The sequence below is a fragment of the Charadrius vociferus genome, unplaced genomic scaffold, assembly GCF_000708025.1.
Source record: "Charadrius vociferus isolate BGI_N301 unplaced genomic scaffold, ASM70802v2 scaffold104, whole genome shotgun sequence".
Lineage (NCBI taxonomy): Eukaryota > Metazoa > Chordata > Aves > Charadriiformes > Charadriidae > Charadrius > Charadrius vociferus.
In genome coordinates this window covers 3,007,197-3,027,655 of record NW_009648255.1, presented here as the reverse complement: position 1 = coordinate 3,027,655, position 20,459 = coordinate 3,007,197, and the positions used below count along the sequence as shown (strand labels likewise).

Sequence of the window (20,459 nt, the reverse complement as noted above, 5' to 3'; positions counted from 1 at the left end):
CCAGGAGCTGTGTGTCTGCCTGGGGAATCGCCAGATTCCCCCGCTAACCTGAGGAAGTAAGAGATGCTAGGTCTTAATTAGGTGTGCAGATAGGCAGTTGTGCTTGGCTTCGGCTTTAGTGTTCAAGTTTTTCCAAGAAAAAGCCTTGAATCAAGAAAAGGTTATAAATGTTGGGCAAACTTAGTATGCTTTCTGTCAGTTTGCCATTGTGTTTATGCTTTTGGTGCTGCTGTTTTATGCACAACTCCTTTCAACGTTGCCCTTTGATAAAAGACACTTCTTGTTTATTACCTGATTCCATATACCCTTTTTTGTTCAACATGAAGACCTAGGAAGCTCTGCTTTACTATGAAATAATACAGGCAGAAACAATAAAATTATCTCCATTTCCTGTTGGATTTCTACTTTTATAATAAAACTTAAATGCTGTGTGTGCAAGTACTGTTATGAAGTGCATGAACTTAAAAATAGTTGTGTAAGAACTTTTTAAATTACTTGGTCTACATTCAGAATATAATGTATTTTGATCTTCATTCTTTTCAGACTATGAGAAGACAAAGAAATGAAGTTGTTGTGGAGTTGAGAAAGGTGAGGTGACCTAGCATTATTTTTACCAAATGGGATTTGGCAATGTTGGTATTCCAGTAAAATTTTAGCATTTTTGTTAAAGGCTTTAAGAAAAAACCCAACCAAACAAAAAACTCCAAAGTAGATACTGTTGTGTGTTCTTCTGCAGTCCACCAAGAACACCATTGTTAAACTATCTGTTTGTCTTTACTAAGTCTGTACTTCGGTTTAGAAGGAAGTTCTAAAGCTGCCATACCTGGTACTAGGAAGTTCCATAGTTTTTGTCTTGAAAAATTGAATTTTATTTGTAGTTTGTTGAAGGGAATAATTCTTGCTGCTTCTTCAGTGAGGTTTTTAGTTTTAAAAACTTACAAAAATCTGATGTTTTTTTCCTTTGAAAATCAGATGTGCCTGCTAATTTGTAGACAGAAAGCTATTTTCTTTTCCAAAACAGTAGTTCAGTGCATAAGAGTGGAAGAGTTTGTGTGAAGATAAGTGTTTAGAATTTTCGGAAAACTAGCTCTTAAGAAAAGTAATCATAACTTGAATTATTTTACTTCTGGGATGAACAGAAACCTAGCCTCTGGGAATTGCCTTGTGTTGCTATAAATAATGGTAAATAGGTTGTAATGTCAGTGCTGATGGATGTGTGCACATGAAACTTCCAGGAAAAATAGTTACTGCTGTAGATAAAGTCGAATAGCGGATTTTTCTAGGAAGAAGTGATTTCCAAAATGTGCTTCTCTGCAGCCCTTTTCAACGTCTTGAGTGTTGGAAATTTTAACAGTATCAGTGAAAGCATGTTTATGATGCTTGTTGAGAACTGAAGCCTCTATTCCCTTTGTAACACCTCCACACCCCCTAAATCAAACTTTTAAAGGTATTAAATCATTTTTTCTCTTTAAGAACAAAAGAGATGAGCATCTTCTAAAGAGGAGGAATGTTCCCCATGAAGATATCTGTGAAGATTCTGACATAGATGGAGACTTTAGAGTGGTAAGAATTAACTTAACTCACAAGCATGTCTTTTTATGTACTTAAAAGACATCTCTAATTTCTAACTGTTTTTGTCTCTGTTTTCTAGCAAAACACTTCTTTGGAGGCAATAGTGCAGGTAAAAAAAAATAAAAATTGTTTGAACATTCTTCATGCCATAGTGACAAATATGTGACAAGTCTAAATTCTCTTTTATTTTAGAATGCTTCAAGTGACAACCAGGGTATACAGTTAAGTGCTGTGCAGGCTGCAAGGTAAGCACACTTTTCTCAAATATACTATTTTTATTCTTATTTTTTCATGGTCTTAAATTCAGACAATGTCCTCTAGCTTAACTAGAAAAAGTACGTCATTTACTGATTTTTAAAAAAAAGAAAACTTGGTAAATAGAACTTTACAAAAAAAGATCAAAAGACCTAGGTTTTTTAAGTAGTCAGGATTTTCGTGATGTATAAATAAAAAATTCTCTGTGCAATACTTGATGATTCTCACAAGTAGAGTAAAATATATAATTAGCAGGACTGTAAAGTCTTCAGCTTTAAATACAGAAAGAACTGGTCTAATCCTATTTCTAGTTTTGTCATGGATTAGGCCACTGAAACCACTTTTCACTTTAAGAGGAATTCTGTGTAGTTGTATATATTCAATAAGTGATCCTAAAATACTCTTATGAACTTTGCTTGCATAAATTTAGTCTTTAACTGCTGTTCCGCAAACTACTGGGTGGTTTTTTTGTTGTTGTAGCGGAAAGCTACAACTTTGTTTACCATCCGGGTTGAGGGGATTGATTCAAGTGCAAGAGAAGAATTCCAGATCGAAGCGAAATCGGGTGAATTGGAAGTCACTTTGACTTTTGGGAGTTAATGTCTTTGATAGGGGAGAGAACTGTTTCTGTGTCCATTTCAATTGGACAACTTGCCTTCGTTAAAAAGTTTCATCAGTTCATGGTAGCATCATGTAGAGCACCCGATTTACTATAGCTGATCTAAACCTGGTTAGAGTAAAGCACACTAAATCAGGCCTGATTTAAAATGAAATGGGAATATCCATGTGGATTTTCTTACCAATATAACTATTTTTTTAAAATTGAAAACTGATTTAAAATTAAAGCAGTACAGTTTACATTATTGGAAAGGAATTTAAGTATATTTTAGATGTGAAGACAAATGCTTTTCAGTCTTGCTTGAATCTGTACTGTCCTTTGGTCTGAAGCTGGAACAGGAAGGAAAACCTAAGTCTAACCCTCAAAACACACAGCTGGAATATGAGGAACAGAAAGCTGATCAGAAGTGCTTAAGAAAAAAGCAAAACCCAAACCAAACAAAAACCATCAAACCCCCCAAACCTGAAGTTTTAACTGATTCTTGTAGTAGAGTTCTACCTGTTTGAGCAGGTGGTCTGTGAATAGGCTGTGATTGTTTTGTCACTGACCAAAAATCAGTATTAAGATTCTGTAAGTACACTTTTGTTCCTTAATTTTTATAAGCTTGTAGATGTAAATTGTCTTGACTTCTACAAGGAGTCTGCTTTACTTACTTGGAAGTTGAAAATGCACATCTGATTATTACAAGAGTCTTCATGTAATCTGTGTGTTTAAAACACTCCCTGTTGCTTAGTTTTCCAGGCTGTCTCTTTTCCTTCCCTATGTTGCCCCCTTTAACACAGCAGTGATACCTTTCAGGATAAAGCAGTGGTGGGAAGTTGATTTCTAGTTACTGTGTTCTGTCAAGCCTTTCACGTGTTCCTGAATAGGCTGGTATATGAAGAGATGACTGTATATAATCTCCCTTCCTACTGCTAGTAAAAATTTGGTGCAGCAGACCAAGTTGTCCCCTCCAGGAAACTTCCTTCATTCTATTTAATTCCTTTGCTGCAGAAAGGTGAAACTATAGGGATTAAAAATTGAAACAAATTTGTACACTTCTGTTCTTTGCAGTGGTACCGTGTGAGTCCTTGCTCTCTGACATTTTATCTCTCGTAAAGAAGAAACAAGTTTCTTCCTTTCCTCCCTTGTTGGGTGGAGGAGGAAGACGCTGCAGGAGGGTGTAACTGAGTAACTGATCTTTATTTTACTCACTGGTAATAAACTTCAGAAGTAGTCAGAGAAAACATGGCAGCTGAAATGGGCAGTGAATGTAAATGGCTTCAGTTTTTCAATGCTTCAGTTTTTCAGTAGTTCAGTAACTTCAGTTTTGGGGATGAGTTATTTTCACTTGAAGTGGAGAAAACAAATCCTGCTTGGTCTTTGATACTATGAGAGAAACAGTGGCGAGGGGGAAGTTCCCAGCCCAGAAGGTAGTGCAGCGCTGGAACAGTTTGTCCAGGGAGGTTTTTGGATCTCTGTGCTTGGAGGTTTCTGAAACTCATTACTTACCTGATCTAGTGTCAGCAATAATCCCGCTTTGAGCAGAAGTTTGAACTAAACCTCCAGAGATTCTTTCCAGTCATGACTTCTCATTGTGTGATTTATCTGTTAAGTCTTGTGTTTTCTCCTTTTCCTAAACAGAAAGCTGCTTTCCAGTGATCGCAATCCACCAATTGACGATCTAATAAAATCAGGAATATTACCTATTTTAGTGCACTGTCTTGAAAGAGATGACAAGTGAGTATTTCTAAAACTCAAAATGTTTAATCGTTGCAAGAATTCTTGGTATTTAGCTAATGTGCCTATGGCATCTGATTTGAAAACTCGTGTTACAAACATAACTTTTTTTTTTTCTTACTTTGCAGTCCTTCTTTACAGTTTGAAGCTGCATGGGCTTTGACAAACATTGCCTCTGGAACCTCTGAACAAACACAGGCCGTAGTTCAATCTAGTAAGTCCAACAGTATTTGCTCATTGATAAAGCACGCACTGTAGCTTCCACAAAAATAAGATCGTCTGAATGATACTGTAAAGAGCATCCACACTCCTGTTCCTCTCTATCTCAAGCATGTTCACCAATCCACATGTTAGGGTTGGTCCTTTCATGCGATAGCCAGGATGGTTGAAATTGAGTTGTCAATCACAGGCACGTCGCTGAAGGACCTGCCCGCGAAGTCTCCTGCCAGATGTTCTACCTCTTCTGGCAAGCAGCATCGCTTGAACCGCACGCCTGCTTTTGTTCTTCATTTTCTCAGATTTTAAATTCAGTTGGGTTTCCTAATGGTGAGTAATCTCTTCTGGAAACTCACACTATTTTAGCAGAGTTGATATCTGCTGGTTTCCAGTTTTCAAACTTAAAAAAAAAAAAAAAAAGCCCAACAAAAAACTTGAAACAAAACCAACCAAAAAAAAAACCCAACTAAAAAAAACTCCCATCGAAGGATTTCCCATCTTATTGTGAAGAGGGAGGAAAAGATGTGGACCAAGTCCAGAGGGTGCCTGACATCGAACTCTCTTCCAAAATCAAGTTGAAGAAAAAATGCTGTCCTTCATATTTTGAGGAATCTGAAGCATGGAAAGGAATTGTTATTGGACTTGGAATCTGAGCTACCAGCAAAGCAAACTTTCTCCTGTACTATAAACATGTCCTGAGTTGAAGTAGTACTTCTGTTGGTAAAGCAGAACTACGTAGAAGTGTCTGCAGGCTTTTTGAATTGAGTGAATAAAATGGCAGAGCTTTTTGAGACCTATGGAAGAATCAAACCTACAGTAAAACAAGTTTTTGCCTAAAATTTAATGAGAAAAAAATCCACAAAACTTTGATTACCTGAGATACCAGTAGCTTTGATGGTTGGAATCAGTGTTGTATTGCAGCGCCTGCTGCTGATACCATTAAACATGCTGTGCTTCCAACAACAAAGAGACACAGAATTATGCTTGATCTTTTTTGTCTGTATGTATTTCCTACCACCACAACCATCGTATATTGAGTTCCTTTAGAACTGCTTGCAACTTGTATTCAATGTAGTGAGTACAGTGTCTAAGATGCGTGGTGGTGTTTAAGTGTTGAAATGTCAGGGTTTGTTACGTATATTCCCGGACTGACTTTTCCGCTTCAGTGATCAAAGATTGTTTCTTTTTTGTTGGTGGGGCTAATAGGCTTCTCACAAACTGTATATTATTTCCTTTATATTCTGGAAAAAATATGTATTCATAAGAAAGTTCTTAGCACCGTCTCCTCTGTTAAATGGCTGGGTGTGTTTCAAAAATCTTTAACTGGAAAAATAGGTTAATTCTTCACAGCAGATATGAAGGAATTTAAGGCAGGTGACTTCAGCTTAAAGGATGTTTTTAATTGAACGTATGTTTTGAGATTGCATTGGTTGCAGGATCCGTTGCCCTTTGCTTTTAGAAACTTTCAGTGTTAAGAGCCCGTTAATTTTGTAGCTTGAATTTGACTGTTATAGTATGTATCTTTGCTAATACTTCTAACTTTCCTTTTTCCATCTTCCTTCCTCAGTTGCATCCTGAGTTTTCTTTTGGAAACCTAATGAATATATGATCTGTCCCACACCTCTGATCTTAGGACACCTCTTTTTATTTAAATCTAGCTTATCAGTGGATTGAAGATGAGTGCCAAATATAGTAATTATTTTTTTTCAGTGATGATCTCTCATTTTTGGGTAGATCTGCATGTATGCACTCTATTAGCCAATTTAATAGCTGTCACATGAAAGTATGGTTTCTTTCTTGTAATGATTTATTTCTATGAAAAAGGTCTGTTGTAATCTTTCCAAAAGTACTTGTTAATATGCTTGCTGGGGATGTTTTTTGCTCCTTGCATACAAGCATTGTAAAATACCTTTATTTAGTAGGAAATAAGAAATCTGTTGTGATTTATTATTTCTCCAGCAAAAAGTGTTTTACACTGATAGAGTCTTAACTAAAAATATCAGCCTCGCATGAAATATGTGATCTAAAGTAAATGAGTGTTTCTTGCAACATAAACTGTCATTAGCAAATAACATCAGCAAGCTCCTTAGTGCTGGGTGTGATAAAATAAGGATCAGTTATCCGACTGTGGTGCATGTAGAATGTGTTTGAAACATTGGCTTAGCTTTAGTTCTAAATATTGGGAGCATTTTCCTGCCTGACACCAACATAGGGTAGAAAAGCGGCTGCCTTGATAGCAGTTGTGGAATTTGGTGTGTTGACTTTTGAATCCCTTTCTTACTGCTCAGTCAGTCAGTTGACCATTTTTGTTGGTTGGTTGGTTTTGGTCACATACATAGCAGTAGCATTTGAGACAGTTTCTTCTGCGGTGATCATTTAGGTTATTCTGGTATGTTAGATCACGGGTCTCAAATTGAGTAGCGTCAGAACTTAGTCACAAAAGAGGAGATTTCACATTGAGGACTGTGTCTGTATTGGCTTTTGGGAGGCCAAGATGACTAGATTTGTCGAAACAGCTGCTGTTGCTGTACACTTACCTTCATAACGGTTATCGAAAGGCACTCACTGCAGAGTTTGGAAATACCAGGGAGAAGTACACAGTGACTTGGCGCTTAGTAGCGCATCTATCGGCAGCGGGAGTTCTGCTGGTGCAGTTTACCTTGCATGTCTGCTTGGTGTGCTTGATCAACCAGGCTTCCTCTTGTAGAGCCGCAGGCGATGTTACGCACTGAAGTGCTGCCTGGAGCTCCACGTTGGCAGTGTGTGCAGAAGGTCCCGCAGTAGTTGGCTTCGTGCGTGTGCTGGGACCAGCAGCTGGCGCGTACTTCACTACTAGTAAAGATGTGATGGGGGATATAGGGTCCCATAAATAAGTAAGATTGAAACAAATCAAACCCCTGTACTTTGCTCTCACTGCGTTACCAGTCAGTGTAGATGTGTACCTACTGACTCTTAAGTTGGCTAATTTGAATGGGTGAGGTTGGTCTTAAACAGTTACTACTTTGCAGTTGGTTCTGACAGATAACTTAGCGCGGAATTTCTGAATTCAAGAAATATAACTAAATTTGGAGTCCTGACAAGCTTCAGTAAACTTGTGAGACTTGCAGACAAATTAAATGTCAGGTTATTTCAAGAGTTACTTTCATAATATTCTGAAGTGCAAGCTCTCTGGGAAAGTGCAATGAAGGAAGATTTGTTACAGTATGTTCTATTTCAGTATCATCTGGAAAGTTAGTAAAGTTGACCGATATTTAAAGAGGAGAAAAATTCTTTGTGCAGTACTGAGATTTTATTTAAGAGCTAATTATGTGAACTATTCTTTTGTGAGTTGTATTTCTTAACAATTGCGCGGGGTTTTGTTTGTATCTTTCAGATGCTGTGCCACTTTTTCTGAGACTGCTGCATTCACCTCATCAAAATGTTTGTGAGCAAGCTGTGTGGGCTTTAGGAAATATCATAGGTTTGTGTTATTCCTGCCACTAAAAGCTTCTAAGCTCCTTTTGGTACTGAATGAATAAACTAGGTAGGATTTTGTGTGTTAGAATTTGGAGATGTTCAACTATGAGACAAAAGGCAGCTGTTAGACTGGCAATTACCCTGTTCTTAACTTATTCCTGTTTTCCGAGTGGTGTATTGATGGTGTGCGCCCAAACCCACGTGCCTGCATACACGCTCTCAGTCCAGGTACGGGAAAAGGAATTACTGCCAAACAGACACGCAGGCTTTTTAAATAAAAACTGTTTTGCGTTGAGTTCTGAAATTTTGACTGAGCTTACGTACACTGTGGTGAATTCTAGATAAGTTGTGATCACTTGAGCTTTCATTTGATTTGTCCTCTTCTTGTGTAAGTTTTAGCTTTGTGGTTTAGAGCCCTGACTATGTCAGTAGTGTTTGAGGACTAATACTGAAGCTGACATACTGAGATTGTGAAAATCTGATATTTTAGAAATACCTAGTCCTTCTTAAGAAGCAAATCCTCAAAATGCGCAGTATTGTCACTGCCAGAAGCTGTTAGTGATACATGTGTGCAGCACAAGTCCGGTGCTGCTTTTGAGACAACCGTAGTGATACCTGGGCAGTGATGAAAAGTGTGATTTACCTTTCAGATACAAAGATGACAATATCTGTTTTCAGGCAATTTTGGACTACTGTTGGCATGGTTTAGGGTTGATTATTAATTTTGTGAAAGGTTCTTCAGGAATACACTGGGCTATCAACTGTTCCTGGTGGTTTGGCATTGTCTACCACACCTTTTCCCTTGCCCACCACCACCCCAGCCCATACATCTGCTATAAATCATGGAATGCTTTTCTGCTAATAATTTAGCTGTTTTTAATGAGTCGTTCCAAACGAAGGAATTAGGCAGGCAGCCCCAGGTCCTACCAAAGCTTTATACAAGTGTCTTTATGATAGATACATCTATGGAGATACGTATCTCTCTCCATATGTTTATATGCATCTTTCCGAGGCCCATATTCTTTACCTTTGTATGTGTTTTGAATAACTGAAGTTTTAAGTGTGTAGAAGTTAAACTTCTTGTGAATGGCATGGGGTGATCTTTGTCTTCATCGTTCTTTGTCTTAAACAGGTGATGGACCCCAGTGTAGAGATTATGTTATTAGTCTTGGAGTAGTGAAACCACTGCTGTCCTTCATCAGCCCATCTATTCCCATAACTTTCTTAAGAAATGTTACTTGGGTCATGGTCAACTTGTGCCGTCACAAAGATCCTCCTCCGCCGATGGAAACCATTCAGGAGGTGACTGAGTGAACTCACTGTTCAGTGTAACTAGATTGAAGTTGAGTATCTGTCTGCCTTAAAAATAACTGTCAGGTGCTTCTTTTCCTCCATAGATCCTTCCAGCGCTCTGTGTTTTAATTCACCACACAGATGTAAATGTAAGTAACACCACTTAGAGCTGGGTTTGTGTTCTGGTATAGTTTTTCAGCTGAAGTATAAAGCTTGTCATAATTAACTCTTTTATAAAGAAAAAAAATAAAATTTAATTTGTGATGTTTGCTTTCCTTATGGCAAACTTACTTTGATATCTTTAACTGCTTATTTTTAAGTATCAGTTATGATTTTTACCTGCTATTTCTCTGTATCTTTGCAAGTGCTTATTTGCATGTTCTTCCCCTACACTTAAAAATAAATGCAGTTTCAGTTGTATTGCCGTGAATGTTCATTTACAGATAAATACAGGATTTGACATTCAAGTTGGAGGTTGTGATGAAAATCAGCATAAATGAAAGAAAAATTAGTGTCTGCTGCATATGTAAAATGTTAGCTTTAGGTGTAACTTCTAAGGTGTTAAATATGAATATTATATTATTTTAATAGTGAAGAAAATGAGTGAGACTTTACTGAAACTATGAAATAGGTCAGCTTTTTGCCTAAACATAGGTCAGAATTGTTTTAAGGCTACTTCTTTGGTTCCTAGTGAAGTTGTAGCTCAGTCGTCTACGGCAACACTGCTTTACCAAAATGTGTTTAAATGTATTAACTAAAGTTTGCACAGTAATTACCATATTTAAATTCTTGTATATAAGTAGGTGAAATTAAGCTTATTTGAATTTCTTGAAATGGCTGTATTTGTGAATCAGTCAGGAGTTGTCAGCTGAAACAATGCTCGTTCAGTTTTTGTTGTAAGCTGTCCCTTGAAATGTTCAGATTTACTGCTATTTACATTGGCTTTTCTGTGTGTGAATGCAGTTTTAAGTGTTGCTGCATCAGATTTAAAAAAAAAAAAAATCAAAGCTTTTCTTAAATTTTGTGGGGAAATGTCAAGAAAAAAATAACTTGATGCCATATGATGTACAGCTCAGTGGCTTGAGAGTGCCAAGTGTCCGTTGTTTAATATTTGCTAGGGCTTTATCTTCCTTTTAGGGGCGAGTCTTTCACATCTCATTGTCCACCAGTACATTATGAAAAGAGCAGATATAATTGAATTACTCTTATGCGAGCTGTAGCTAGTGGTTTACCCGTTTTTTAATCGCTGTGTGTTCTTTGGAGCTAGAACAGGGTGAACAGCAGTTGTATTTTAGACTTCTGTAGAGTGGAATGTATGACGTTTGTGAAACAAAGTGGGATTTTGCCATATTGCATCAATTCTGGCTTCACAATGATAATTATTTCATATTTTAATTTATATTTTTTGTATGACTTGTGATACTTCTGTACTAATTACAAATAAATGTTTTTACTGTTAGATATTGGTAGATACGGTCTGGGCACTCTCATATCTAACGGATGCTGGCAATGAACAGATCCAGATGGTGATAGACTCTGGAATAGTCCCTCATTTGGTTCCTCTTCTCAGTCATCAAGAAGTTAAAGTGCAAGTAAGTTTTTGGATAACTTTAAGGAAGTGTTGCTCAAAATGTAATACTAGAGAAAGTAGCTGGTTTCTTTTTATAGTTCATGTTGAAGTTGAAAGAATACATTTTCCTCTGTGGGACAGCATTTGCATAAAACCTTTTGCTTTTTTAATTGTTACTGCTTGAAAGTATGTGCTCAGAATGTGCTCAACTAGAAAAATCTTTAAAAGAACTTTAACAGAAAGTGGTTTGTTTCAGACTGCTGCACTGAGGGCTGTAGGAAACATTGTCACTGGTACCGATGAACAGACGCAGGTAGTTCTGAATTGTGAAGCTCTTTCACATTTTCCAGCACTTCTGACACATCCCAAAGAAAAAATTAATAAGGTAAGGAACTGCAGAGATTGCACCTGATTGATAAGGTTTTTATATTTGGGTTAGCTGTTTTGGATTCCACATGGCATAGTGTGGTAGAGTTCTGAGTAATTGACTACTTATACCAGTTTATGGCAAGAGCAGGCAAGGTGCTGAAATTTTTCTTGAAGGTAGCATCCGTAGAAAAAGTTCTAAGAGCTGCAAACTTGTACTTGGCAAGAATGTTGTTTCCTGGTTCTTCTAATTGGGTTTTTATGAAATTTAAGCTTTATCTTATCATTCTGGCTGTTGACTTAAAAGTTAGTTCTTGATATGTGAACTGTCACTTTAGTTGAACTGATCCTCTTGGAAGTGATGAAATAGAGATAACTGGATGTCTCTTTGAATGGAATGTGTGTGATAAATGGAACTTAAACCAAGGGGGGTGGGAGGTGGGGAACGTGTGTGTGTGCATGTGTAGAAGAGGCTTCAGACGGGGGCACTGATAATGCAGTGCTGATTCCGGAGTGCATCTGAGGCATGTTGTTAAGTTTTAGGGTGCCACATGACAACATTGCCGATGATTAAAGCCCAAAACAAGCCCACCAAGACAAGCCTAGGCATCCTAAATCTCTAACAGGTTCACTGATGAAAGTGATCCTGTGATCTGATCCAAGAGACTCAGTTGAATGAAATGTGAGAATCTTGTCTAAAAAGTTGTAATGCCAAATAAGTTGAGAGAAGGGAGTTGAGGAGTGATGGAAGCTTTCTAAGATGGGAGAAATGTATTGACTGTAAGATTAAAAGAAGATGATACTTTGAATATACTTAAAATTTTATGTGGACCTGCATGTGTTATTTCTTGACTAAAATATAGATTCCCATTTCTAAAGAGGGTGGAGGGTACTCAATCCTTGTTTAAGATAAGAATCCAGGTACAGTTTTTGGCTTAGTTCAAAATTTCAACTGTGCAGGATTGGGAGGGCCTACTGGGGAAAAGATCTCTTCTTAAACACTTTCCTCGGCACCTGCTGTTGGGTGTCGCTGGAAGGAGGGAGTCCTGGGATTATGGACAGAATGACCATAAGGGGTCATATAACTTTAGAGTACTCTTGAAAAGCAAGCATTTAAGTAATAGGTGCTGCATTTTCTTGATGAGTGATGCCAAGAGAAACATGATGAAGCAGGTAAAGAACATATTGTCTTCTACCACTCATGTCTCAAAACGTGATGCTGTAATGCATTTTGGAGCTCATCTGAGCATCAGCTGAAGACTGCTATAGCATTCATTCTCAGTTGCGGAAGCAGTTATGAGTGCTCATTTGTAGCCTTGTGACTTTTTTTTGTCTCCAGATAATTTTTCATTTTAATCTGTGGGTTTGGAGTATTTGGTTGTAACTTGGTAACAACAAAAGACTGAAGAGTCTCGTGGAGTCTCCTAAGGTGACTGTCCGCTTTGTTGCCTATATGTCTAGTCTCCTTCCTAGGAATTCAGCTATGTACAATCAAACTGATACAGTACTTGATTGTATTTAAGATTGACTAATGTATGAATTGCAGATCTAAAAATGTGAATGTATAAAGTCTTGTAGTAGAAATAAAATATGATGTAGAAGACTTATCTGAATTAATAACTTCTCACATCCTTTTATTTTGCAGGAAGCAGTGTGGTTCCTATCTAACATCACTGCAGGAAATCAGCAGCAAGTTCAGGCAGTAATAGATGCGAACCTTGTTCCAATGATAATACATCTTCTAGATAAGGTTAGATAATAAGGATTTAACAGTTTTTCCTTAATTGGGAAAGTGACATTGAATTCCTTGCTTCATGTTTTACATCATACTGTAAACGTGGGGGGCAGGGGTAAACTACATCGAGCATTTTTCATATGTTGCAAGATAAAATACATAACGTTTGTGAAGTGCTGTGAGATGATGAGTGCCAGATGTTATTGGGGAAAGGAAGCAGATCAGGTGAAGCTCCTTCTCAGGTCCTTCTAAAACTCATTTAAATTCTTTTTCTTACCTTGTAAACAATGGTGATATAGTTCTTTACGCTCATATGTAGTGTGCAGAGGTTTGGATGGGAAAAGCATTGACTGAGTTCTCGGCATTTTGCCAGAGCTTAAGGACTTCATCCTTTTTTGCCCCCTGAGTTATCTTGAAACATAACAAAGTGCTCAACAGTGCCATTTATTAACCTGTTCGTGTTACTGCATTTATCTAGTCTGAGAGTAATCCAAGTAATGATCCTGTGACACTAGATTATGGACTGCGATTGTCCCATTTATTCCTTTTTTTAAACAAGTGAAACAGCATCAACAAAAAATAGGTGGCCATAGAAAATAATCAGCGCTTTTTGCATGTTCAGAGTTTGTCCTGTAGAAAATCAGCAAGCTGTATGCATGCTTCTTTTCAGTAATCGATGGAACTTGAGATGAATGCTTTTATTGCCTTTTTTATTTAAGTAGTTGCTTTCAAACACTTCTGAATGCTTTTCTCATGCTCTTTGACCTACCAGAGATTGAATGCTAATGGGTCATCATTTGGCACTTCAAATACCTGTTTTCTTTTTTAGTTGTTGGACATTAGTGTCTTTTAAAACATCAGTTTCCAAACCATGTTGTGCTCCCAAGGATCTGCTGGTTGAGAGAAGGGTAGCTAAAAGCATGTTTTTAAATGGGAACAGTATGACACTTCTATCTTTCAAACACTTCCTACTTTTTGCTTTTTTTACTTGATTTTTCTTTCCTGAAGTGTGGAAGGAAGCCAGAAATGCCAACCTTACGATGTGTTCAGCCACAACAAAGATGCAGTTTCTTGCATCAGTGTAGAGGCTGGGATTGAGACTGAAGAAACACTTGTCTCTTCCCCTAAGTAACATACAGCTGTTCACAAGTAGTTCTGTTAACTACCAGTTTATTGATCACTGAGAACACAGTTGGAAACCTTTCTCTTTAAATTTAGTAAGCAGACTTGTGTTGACTAACTTCAGAGGCAGACGCAGTTACAGTATGTACAGTGGTTTATCAAAATTGACACTTACTGCTTATCTCTCACTGTAATGTATGACAGCTGTTGATAAGGAATGTGAGAGAATGGAGTACTACGGTTCTTATTTACTTTGCAAACAAATCTCCCTTCCTCTGGAAGGTCAATTTAAAAATGTGTTTTCAGGGAAGGGATGAACACTCAGTGAGTAGACTCAAACATCTACAGGATTTGTTAGCTACTTTCCCTGCTTACTGAAAATTGATATGGTGATACTGTGCAGAATGGACTGTAACAAATAGTATATTCCAGTAAAAGCTTCTATATAACATAAAAATGGGAATGATTGTTTCTATTTATGGTTGTATTTTAGGGTGACTTTGGTACTCAGAAAGAAGCTGCTTGGGCAATAAGCAACTTAACGATCAGCGGAAGAAAAGACCAAGTGAGTCAAACCTTAAGAAAAGGTCCATTATTGTTCTCGGGTACATTTGAGAGAGTACGTCAGCTGATTGGTTTAGACTTCTGTGCCAGGATTACGCATGTCTGGGTTCCTCCCCTGTTCAGTAACTCTTCCTGCTTCCACAAGGGATTTAAGAGTGGACTTGTTGTTTCTGGAATGACCTGAGATTAAGAGTATCAATGGGGATTTGGATGGAAGCTCTTAGGATGGCCGAGTAGCTATGAACGACTGCATTCAGGCTCTGATGAAATTCTTGGTCATTCAACATCTGTCTTTCTACTTTTTATCCTTTATGGATAAGAGTCTGATAAGTATAATGATAGTAGTCATTGAGTAGAAATATGCTAGTTTCTTGTAAGCTCAGAATATTACATTTGTGGCAGTGTTGGGCTGGTGGTCTCATTCTTCAAAGATGAGGTTGAAACTCCTTGTCTCGTACTGAAAAATTCACGGTATCTGCTACTTGTGTGTTCTAGACTTGAAATATATTTGTAACATAACTCATAAATGTTACCTTTCTTATGCTCTAAAACAAGAATTTCTGAAAGTGACTGCTACAGAATACTCTTGTTGGGGAACTTTGAGTACTTTGACATAATTCAGCTTGTCTGCATGCGTGCTTATGGTGCATTCTTTGCTTCTGCCATGTACCTGATCTAACTATTTGCTTTTCTCCCCTTAGGTGGCATACTTAATTCAACAAAATGTAATTCCTCCCTTTTGCAATTTGCTGACAGTAAAAGATGCGCAAGTTGTGCAAGTGGTTCTGGATGGACTAAGTAATATATTAAAAATGGCTGAAGATGAAGCGGAAACCATAGCCAATCTTATAGAAGAGTGTGGAGGTATGATGCTTAATATTTGGTACTATTTTTCCTGAAATTTGGTGGTTTTGCTTCTTCCTGTGTGTATATGCTGTTGGCTTTATTGTGTGTTGGCACAGGTGTTCTAAGCAAACCTTTTTTAAAAGTGACCTTTTCATCCCTGTCAGGTGAATGTACTTAGATTTTCCTAACTGATAAAGTTCATGATCAAGTAAAATGTGGAGGAGCTGGATAGTGGCAATAAAGCTTATTAGGTGCCAATTTTCTGACAGTCTGGTGTACTTGACAAATCAGTTTCTGTTAATACAGGGATGATACGCTTACCTTAATCACTCACAAGTCATGTCCAGGTGAATTTGGGGAAAAAATAAAATTTTACGTACAAGGGTTACAGAAGTATGATAGTTTTAATTTCCTAATGGCTTTCAAACTCTTTATTGGTTGCTATTTAAGTTGACTGAAATCTTGAAGGACGAAAGAACAGTGATATTAAATTTTGCCACAGGTAAAAAACTGTGGTTGATTTTATTAAGATGGAGTTGCATAGTCTTTAAAATACAAAACAAATACAAAATCTTGGTGGGCTGGGGAGCTTAGTGGATCAGTGTTGGCGGGGCAGGGAGAAAAGAGGTGTTTAGGCCTAAAGCTTTGCTTGTCAGAACTTCAAAAATACTTATTGGCAGACATGAGTAGAGCATATATATAACTTAAACTGTACTGGAGCGACTCGCTATATAATCAAGCTACAGGTCGGTAACTGATAGCATGAGTGCCACCAACGGTATGTGGATTTGGAATGTCACAGCTTGGGGTTATCCCACCAGGTGCTGAAGAGGTGTTTTTTGTGAAAAGGGAGTATGTCCTAGTGCTTGGCCCTTGCCATATTTCCACAAATTAGCTTAACCACTCTTAGCAAGGAGCAAAGGGAAGTACTATCACTGCTGGGATTGGCTTTTTATACATTTTTTTTTTTTCCTGATCTGTATTCCTCAATCTAATACATTTCCTCAAATCTCAAAGAAGCTTGTATGCTTCAAGCATTTCAAATGAGTTTAACAGCATCTTATTCATAGTCACTCTATTCCTAGATTTGGTTTTAATTACGTTGTATGATGATGCCTTAAGGAGACAGAGGTTGTTTTGCCTAAACTTAGTATTTTAACTATTGCATTTCTTGTGTGCTTATTGTAGGCCTGGAGAAAATTGAACAGCTACAAAATCATGAAAATGAAGACATCTACAAATTGGCTTATGAGATCATTGATCAGTTCTTCTCTTCAGATGATGTAAGTGTGTAATAGCTCTGCAATCTGCGTTTGTAATTGTTTATATTCATAAATCTGGTTCAAGGTAAAGGCAACAGCTGTAAGGCCTGCTCTGTGACACTTGTTTGGTGTTCCAGTGAAGAATGAGCCCTTATTTGAACCTGTTGCATATCTTACCATTCTTCATGAAGTATCTAGAGGTCTAATGCCTAATTTAAGTCTCATTTCTAGGGATTAAAATACTAGGCTTTGAGTAGTTCTCTTAACTGTCAGCTTCTAAGCTTGACATTTCACATTTGATAAGCTCCCTGCTGACTCGAGTACCACATCTGAGATTTTGCTTCTTAAGCAGCAAACTATTTTGAATATTTCTTTGATTTCAGAGGTAGGATGTGGTGATCCACAATGTTTTTTTCAGTTTAAAAGTGTAACGTAAATCAAAGGAAGGTTTTAGATTTGTATGCACTTTAAAACATAAGTTAGTTGTGCATATAATGGAAATGCAATTTTGTCTGTGTCATGAAGTGAGAGGGTTTTCTACTTGATTGAAGAACTTCTGGGAGCAGATTACTGAAACAGTGGTAGAGCTCAGTTGCATTCATGCTTTACTGTCCACATTGAAGTTTACTTTGTGCTAGAGTTTCACTTTTTTATGAACAATAAGACACAAGTCTTGTTATGCAAAACTTGAGTTGCTAATACAGCAGGACTTGGAATTTAATCTAATGTCCATTTGGTAACCTGTATACTACCTGCTTAAATTGAAACTGCAGTTTTTGCTCAATCCTTACTTGATTGAATAGTATTGGTCTTCTCTTAAGAACTGTGACAGTTTATAAACCAGCAATAAGGATGAGGCATGACTGACAGTACTTTCCAGGAGTGAAAACTGCCTAAACAAGAGAGACTATTGAGTGCCATGTAGCCTACCTGCTAAATAAAAGCTAAACCATTTTGGCCTAAATTACTTTGTCATTATAGTGCTCTTAATAAAATGGGGGAGAAGAATGGCAAGACTTGATGCAAGGAAGTAGATTAGGTGAAGAGTAGATGTTCTTTAGGATTATCTGGCTGCTTCTTAGTGAGGCTTTTGTCTTTTCCATTCCTACTCATGATGTTCTCGTTCTGTTACAGATTGATGAAGATCCTAGCCTTGTTCCAGAAGCAATACAAGGCGGAACATTTGGTTTCAATTCATCTGCCAATGTACCAGCAGAAGGGTTCCAGTTTTAGAGTGGTATTTTGGAAGTTAGGTACAATGCAGCACTGAATAAAAAAAAAAGGTTTGATCCATCAATCTTGGCTCATGGGATCCGCTGCTGCATTAAATCGGGAAAGAAAATGTGAAGATTTCATTTGGAATCACAGAAAAGCCCAAATGAAGTCAAGATGGCGAGTGGGTGCGAGTGAGAATGAGTGGCAAAATGTAATGAAAAACTTCACACTGAATGCTTATTTAGATTGTTCAAAGAAAAAGGGCTACAGGTCAAAGATCTTCAGTGCCTGAGAAGGAACAATGACTTACTAGAGCAATTGGGGGGAAATGCAGTACTATCATCATCAAGCCTTGTAAGCATAAGAGAATAGGATGCCCATATAAGTCCAAGGAGAATGAGCCCAGGCCTTGCTATGAAGCACCGTGTGAATGGACAACGTTGAATGAATGTCTGGACTCGATGCTGTGGAGCCAGGCTCGCGTTTCAAACAGGGGGCTCTTCAGTCCTGAAGCAGGCTCCTAGTCCTGGAGTGGCGTGTGTACGAGAGTATGGTTGTGATGCTGTATGTGAACGCATGCAAGCTTGATTCGCCTTCAGGGGGCTGATAATAAACCTAGTAAATCATCAAAATGAGTTCATAAGTGTTAACTTACACTGGACACAAAAACAAAGACCGGTTTAGCAGCAGACTCTGGTTTACTCCTGCAGCCTGTGTTTCTTTTTTTGTTTTTGTTGGGTTTTTTTTCTCCCTCTTATTTTTTCTTTTAGTTATTTTTAATTTCTTTCCTGTATGGCTTATTAGTTGTTTGTAAAGTCAGAATTTCAGGAAGGCTTCCCTGTGCATTTGCACCAGATGAATGTTTGATGTTATGAAAAGCTTTCCATATCATCAAAACTAATTTGTAGATTTTTGCATGCAAAAATCATACATTTCCCTTCAAATAGACTGTGTTGCAGTACACAAGTTGCCATAATAGTAGAAAGCAGTAAAATGTGGTAATAAAATCTCATCCTTTTCATTTTCAAAGATAACATGAAGACCTTTGCATGTGGTAATCTACAGCATAGTTCATTTTTAGATTTTGTTGAGTCCTGTAACCAAATGTTTCCGTTGTGGTAGAATACCGTGCTGTGTTTCAATGTTACTTGTTTTCAAACTTTGTTTTCTATGAAAATGATATGGAAACTTCTAAAAATGAAATTTGGTGCATATGTACTGCCGAATAAAGACCGAAAAAGAGGTGTGAATAGATGTACAAATCAAGTCATGGTTTGAACACCTTTAATATGCCTAATCCAATTGTTTTAGACTCTTTTTATCTTAGATGTAGGCAGCCATGAACAATCTATTTTGAGCCACTTTAGAGAGAAAACTTTGTATTTTTAAAACTTGCACAAAAAGGATGCAAGTGTTTTTATAATTGGAGTAATACCTCAGTTTTGAGGTTCTGCACACTAAATTAAAGGTGACGTTACAAATTTGTACAAAATGAACTCTTTATAAGGTGGCTCATTGTAGGAAATGCTGTGCCTTCCCCTTTGAGCACAAGTGTTGCATGAACAACAGTTTGCTATAATAAAACATACCAGATTAGCCACCATTAGCATCTATATCTACCTTGTGTTTTAAAATCAACTGGTAATTCTGAAACACTGTAGAATGGATAAAGATTATTTTGTGATCATAACTCTTTGTTGGACTAGAGTATTTTTGCAGCATTCCTTGTCATCAGAAACATGGTTAAAGTTTAAAACTAGAAGCAGCGGAAACTAGCTTGTGAAATTTATCCAAGTAGAGTGCAGGCTAGGCTGTCTTGGGGAAATAAACATTAAACTTGCAACAGTGTTGTATTTGGTGTTTTTTTGTATATACGCTCCAGTTTTCATCAAAACCTGAAGAACATCATTTGAAGACAGTTACAGTGAAATTTCTGAATCTCTTTTGTCTGAGGTTTTTTGTTTTGGTTTTTTTCCTTTGCCAAATGTCAGTGTGTCTGGTGTGTTGCGTAGGCTTGAGGTAAATAATTATTTTGGTATAATTATTAAGAAATAACTAACTTACCTAATTGCATAATATGTATTCACTAAATAAATTAGGGCTGTGTTGATGTAAAATGTAGGGAACCCTTAGAGGAGGTAAAATGCTTAAAGTGGTGTTTTTAAGGGAGTTGCAATGCCATAAGTAAAACTATTACTAACTTCACAAAAATGTCTTTTTGAAGGATGTACTGTAGAATATTGCTTTACTGTTAAAATCCTTTCTTAGGGTTAAGAGGAGAACAGATGTTTGTAGCAACTTCTGTATTTCAAAAAAACCCAACCCCAATACTATGGCAAGGTCTGCATTTACTGCCAGTAAATATATTTTTGGCACATCCTCTGATGTGATACGCTTAGAGAATGACCTTAAGCCGGTGCTGTTCTAGCTGCAGCCTGGACTTTCTTACGTGGTCAGGAGTGGTGTTCTGTTGTTTAGGTGTTTGGGGTTTTTTAAGTGGAAAAACTCTCTTCACCTGCTTCACAGCAGATCCTGTCACTGTTTACCAAAATATGGAAAGCTTAAACATTTCAGCATCCACAGGGTGGCAGTGTTCAGAGTTCTTGAGGAGCAAAACTGCAATTTGTCCGATGCCTTTTTTTCCCCAAA

At 37.4% G+C, this 20,459-nt stretch overlaps 1 protein-coding gene across 1 annotated transcript; it reads left to right on the top strand.

Moving 5' to 3' along the window:
• Nucleotides 1-546: 546 nt before the first annotated feature.
• Nucleotides 547-19,657, top strand: KPNA4 (karyopherin alpha 4 (importin alpha 3)). The gene is made up of 16 exons (XM_009884413.1): nucleotides 547-588; nucleotides 1,474-1,563; nucleotides 1,652-1,681; nucleotides 1,765-1,817; nucleotides 4,070-4,165; nucleotides 4,294-4,379; nucleotides 7,755-7,841; nucleotides 8,970-9,139; nucleotides 9,235-9,279; nucleotides 10,591-10,722; nucleotides 10,957-11,085; nucleotides 12,712-12,816; nucleotides 14,417-14,488; nucleotides 15,189-15,351; nucleotides 16,522-16,616; nucleotides 17,730-19,657. The coding sequence occupies exons 1-16, from the start codon at nucleotides 547-549 to the stop codon at nucleotides 17,826-17,828; spliced, it is 1,494 nt and encodes a 497-aa protein (XP_009882715.1). The 3' UTR covers nucleotides 17,829-19,657.
• The last annotated feature ends 802 nt before the right edge of the window (nucleotides 19,658-20,459 follow it).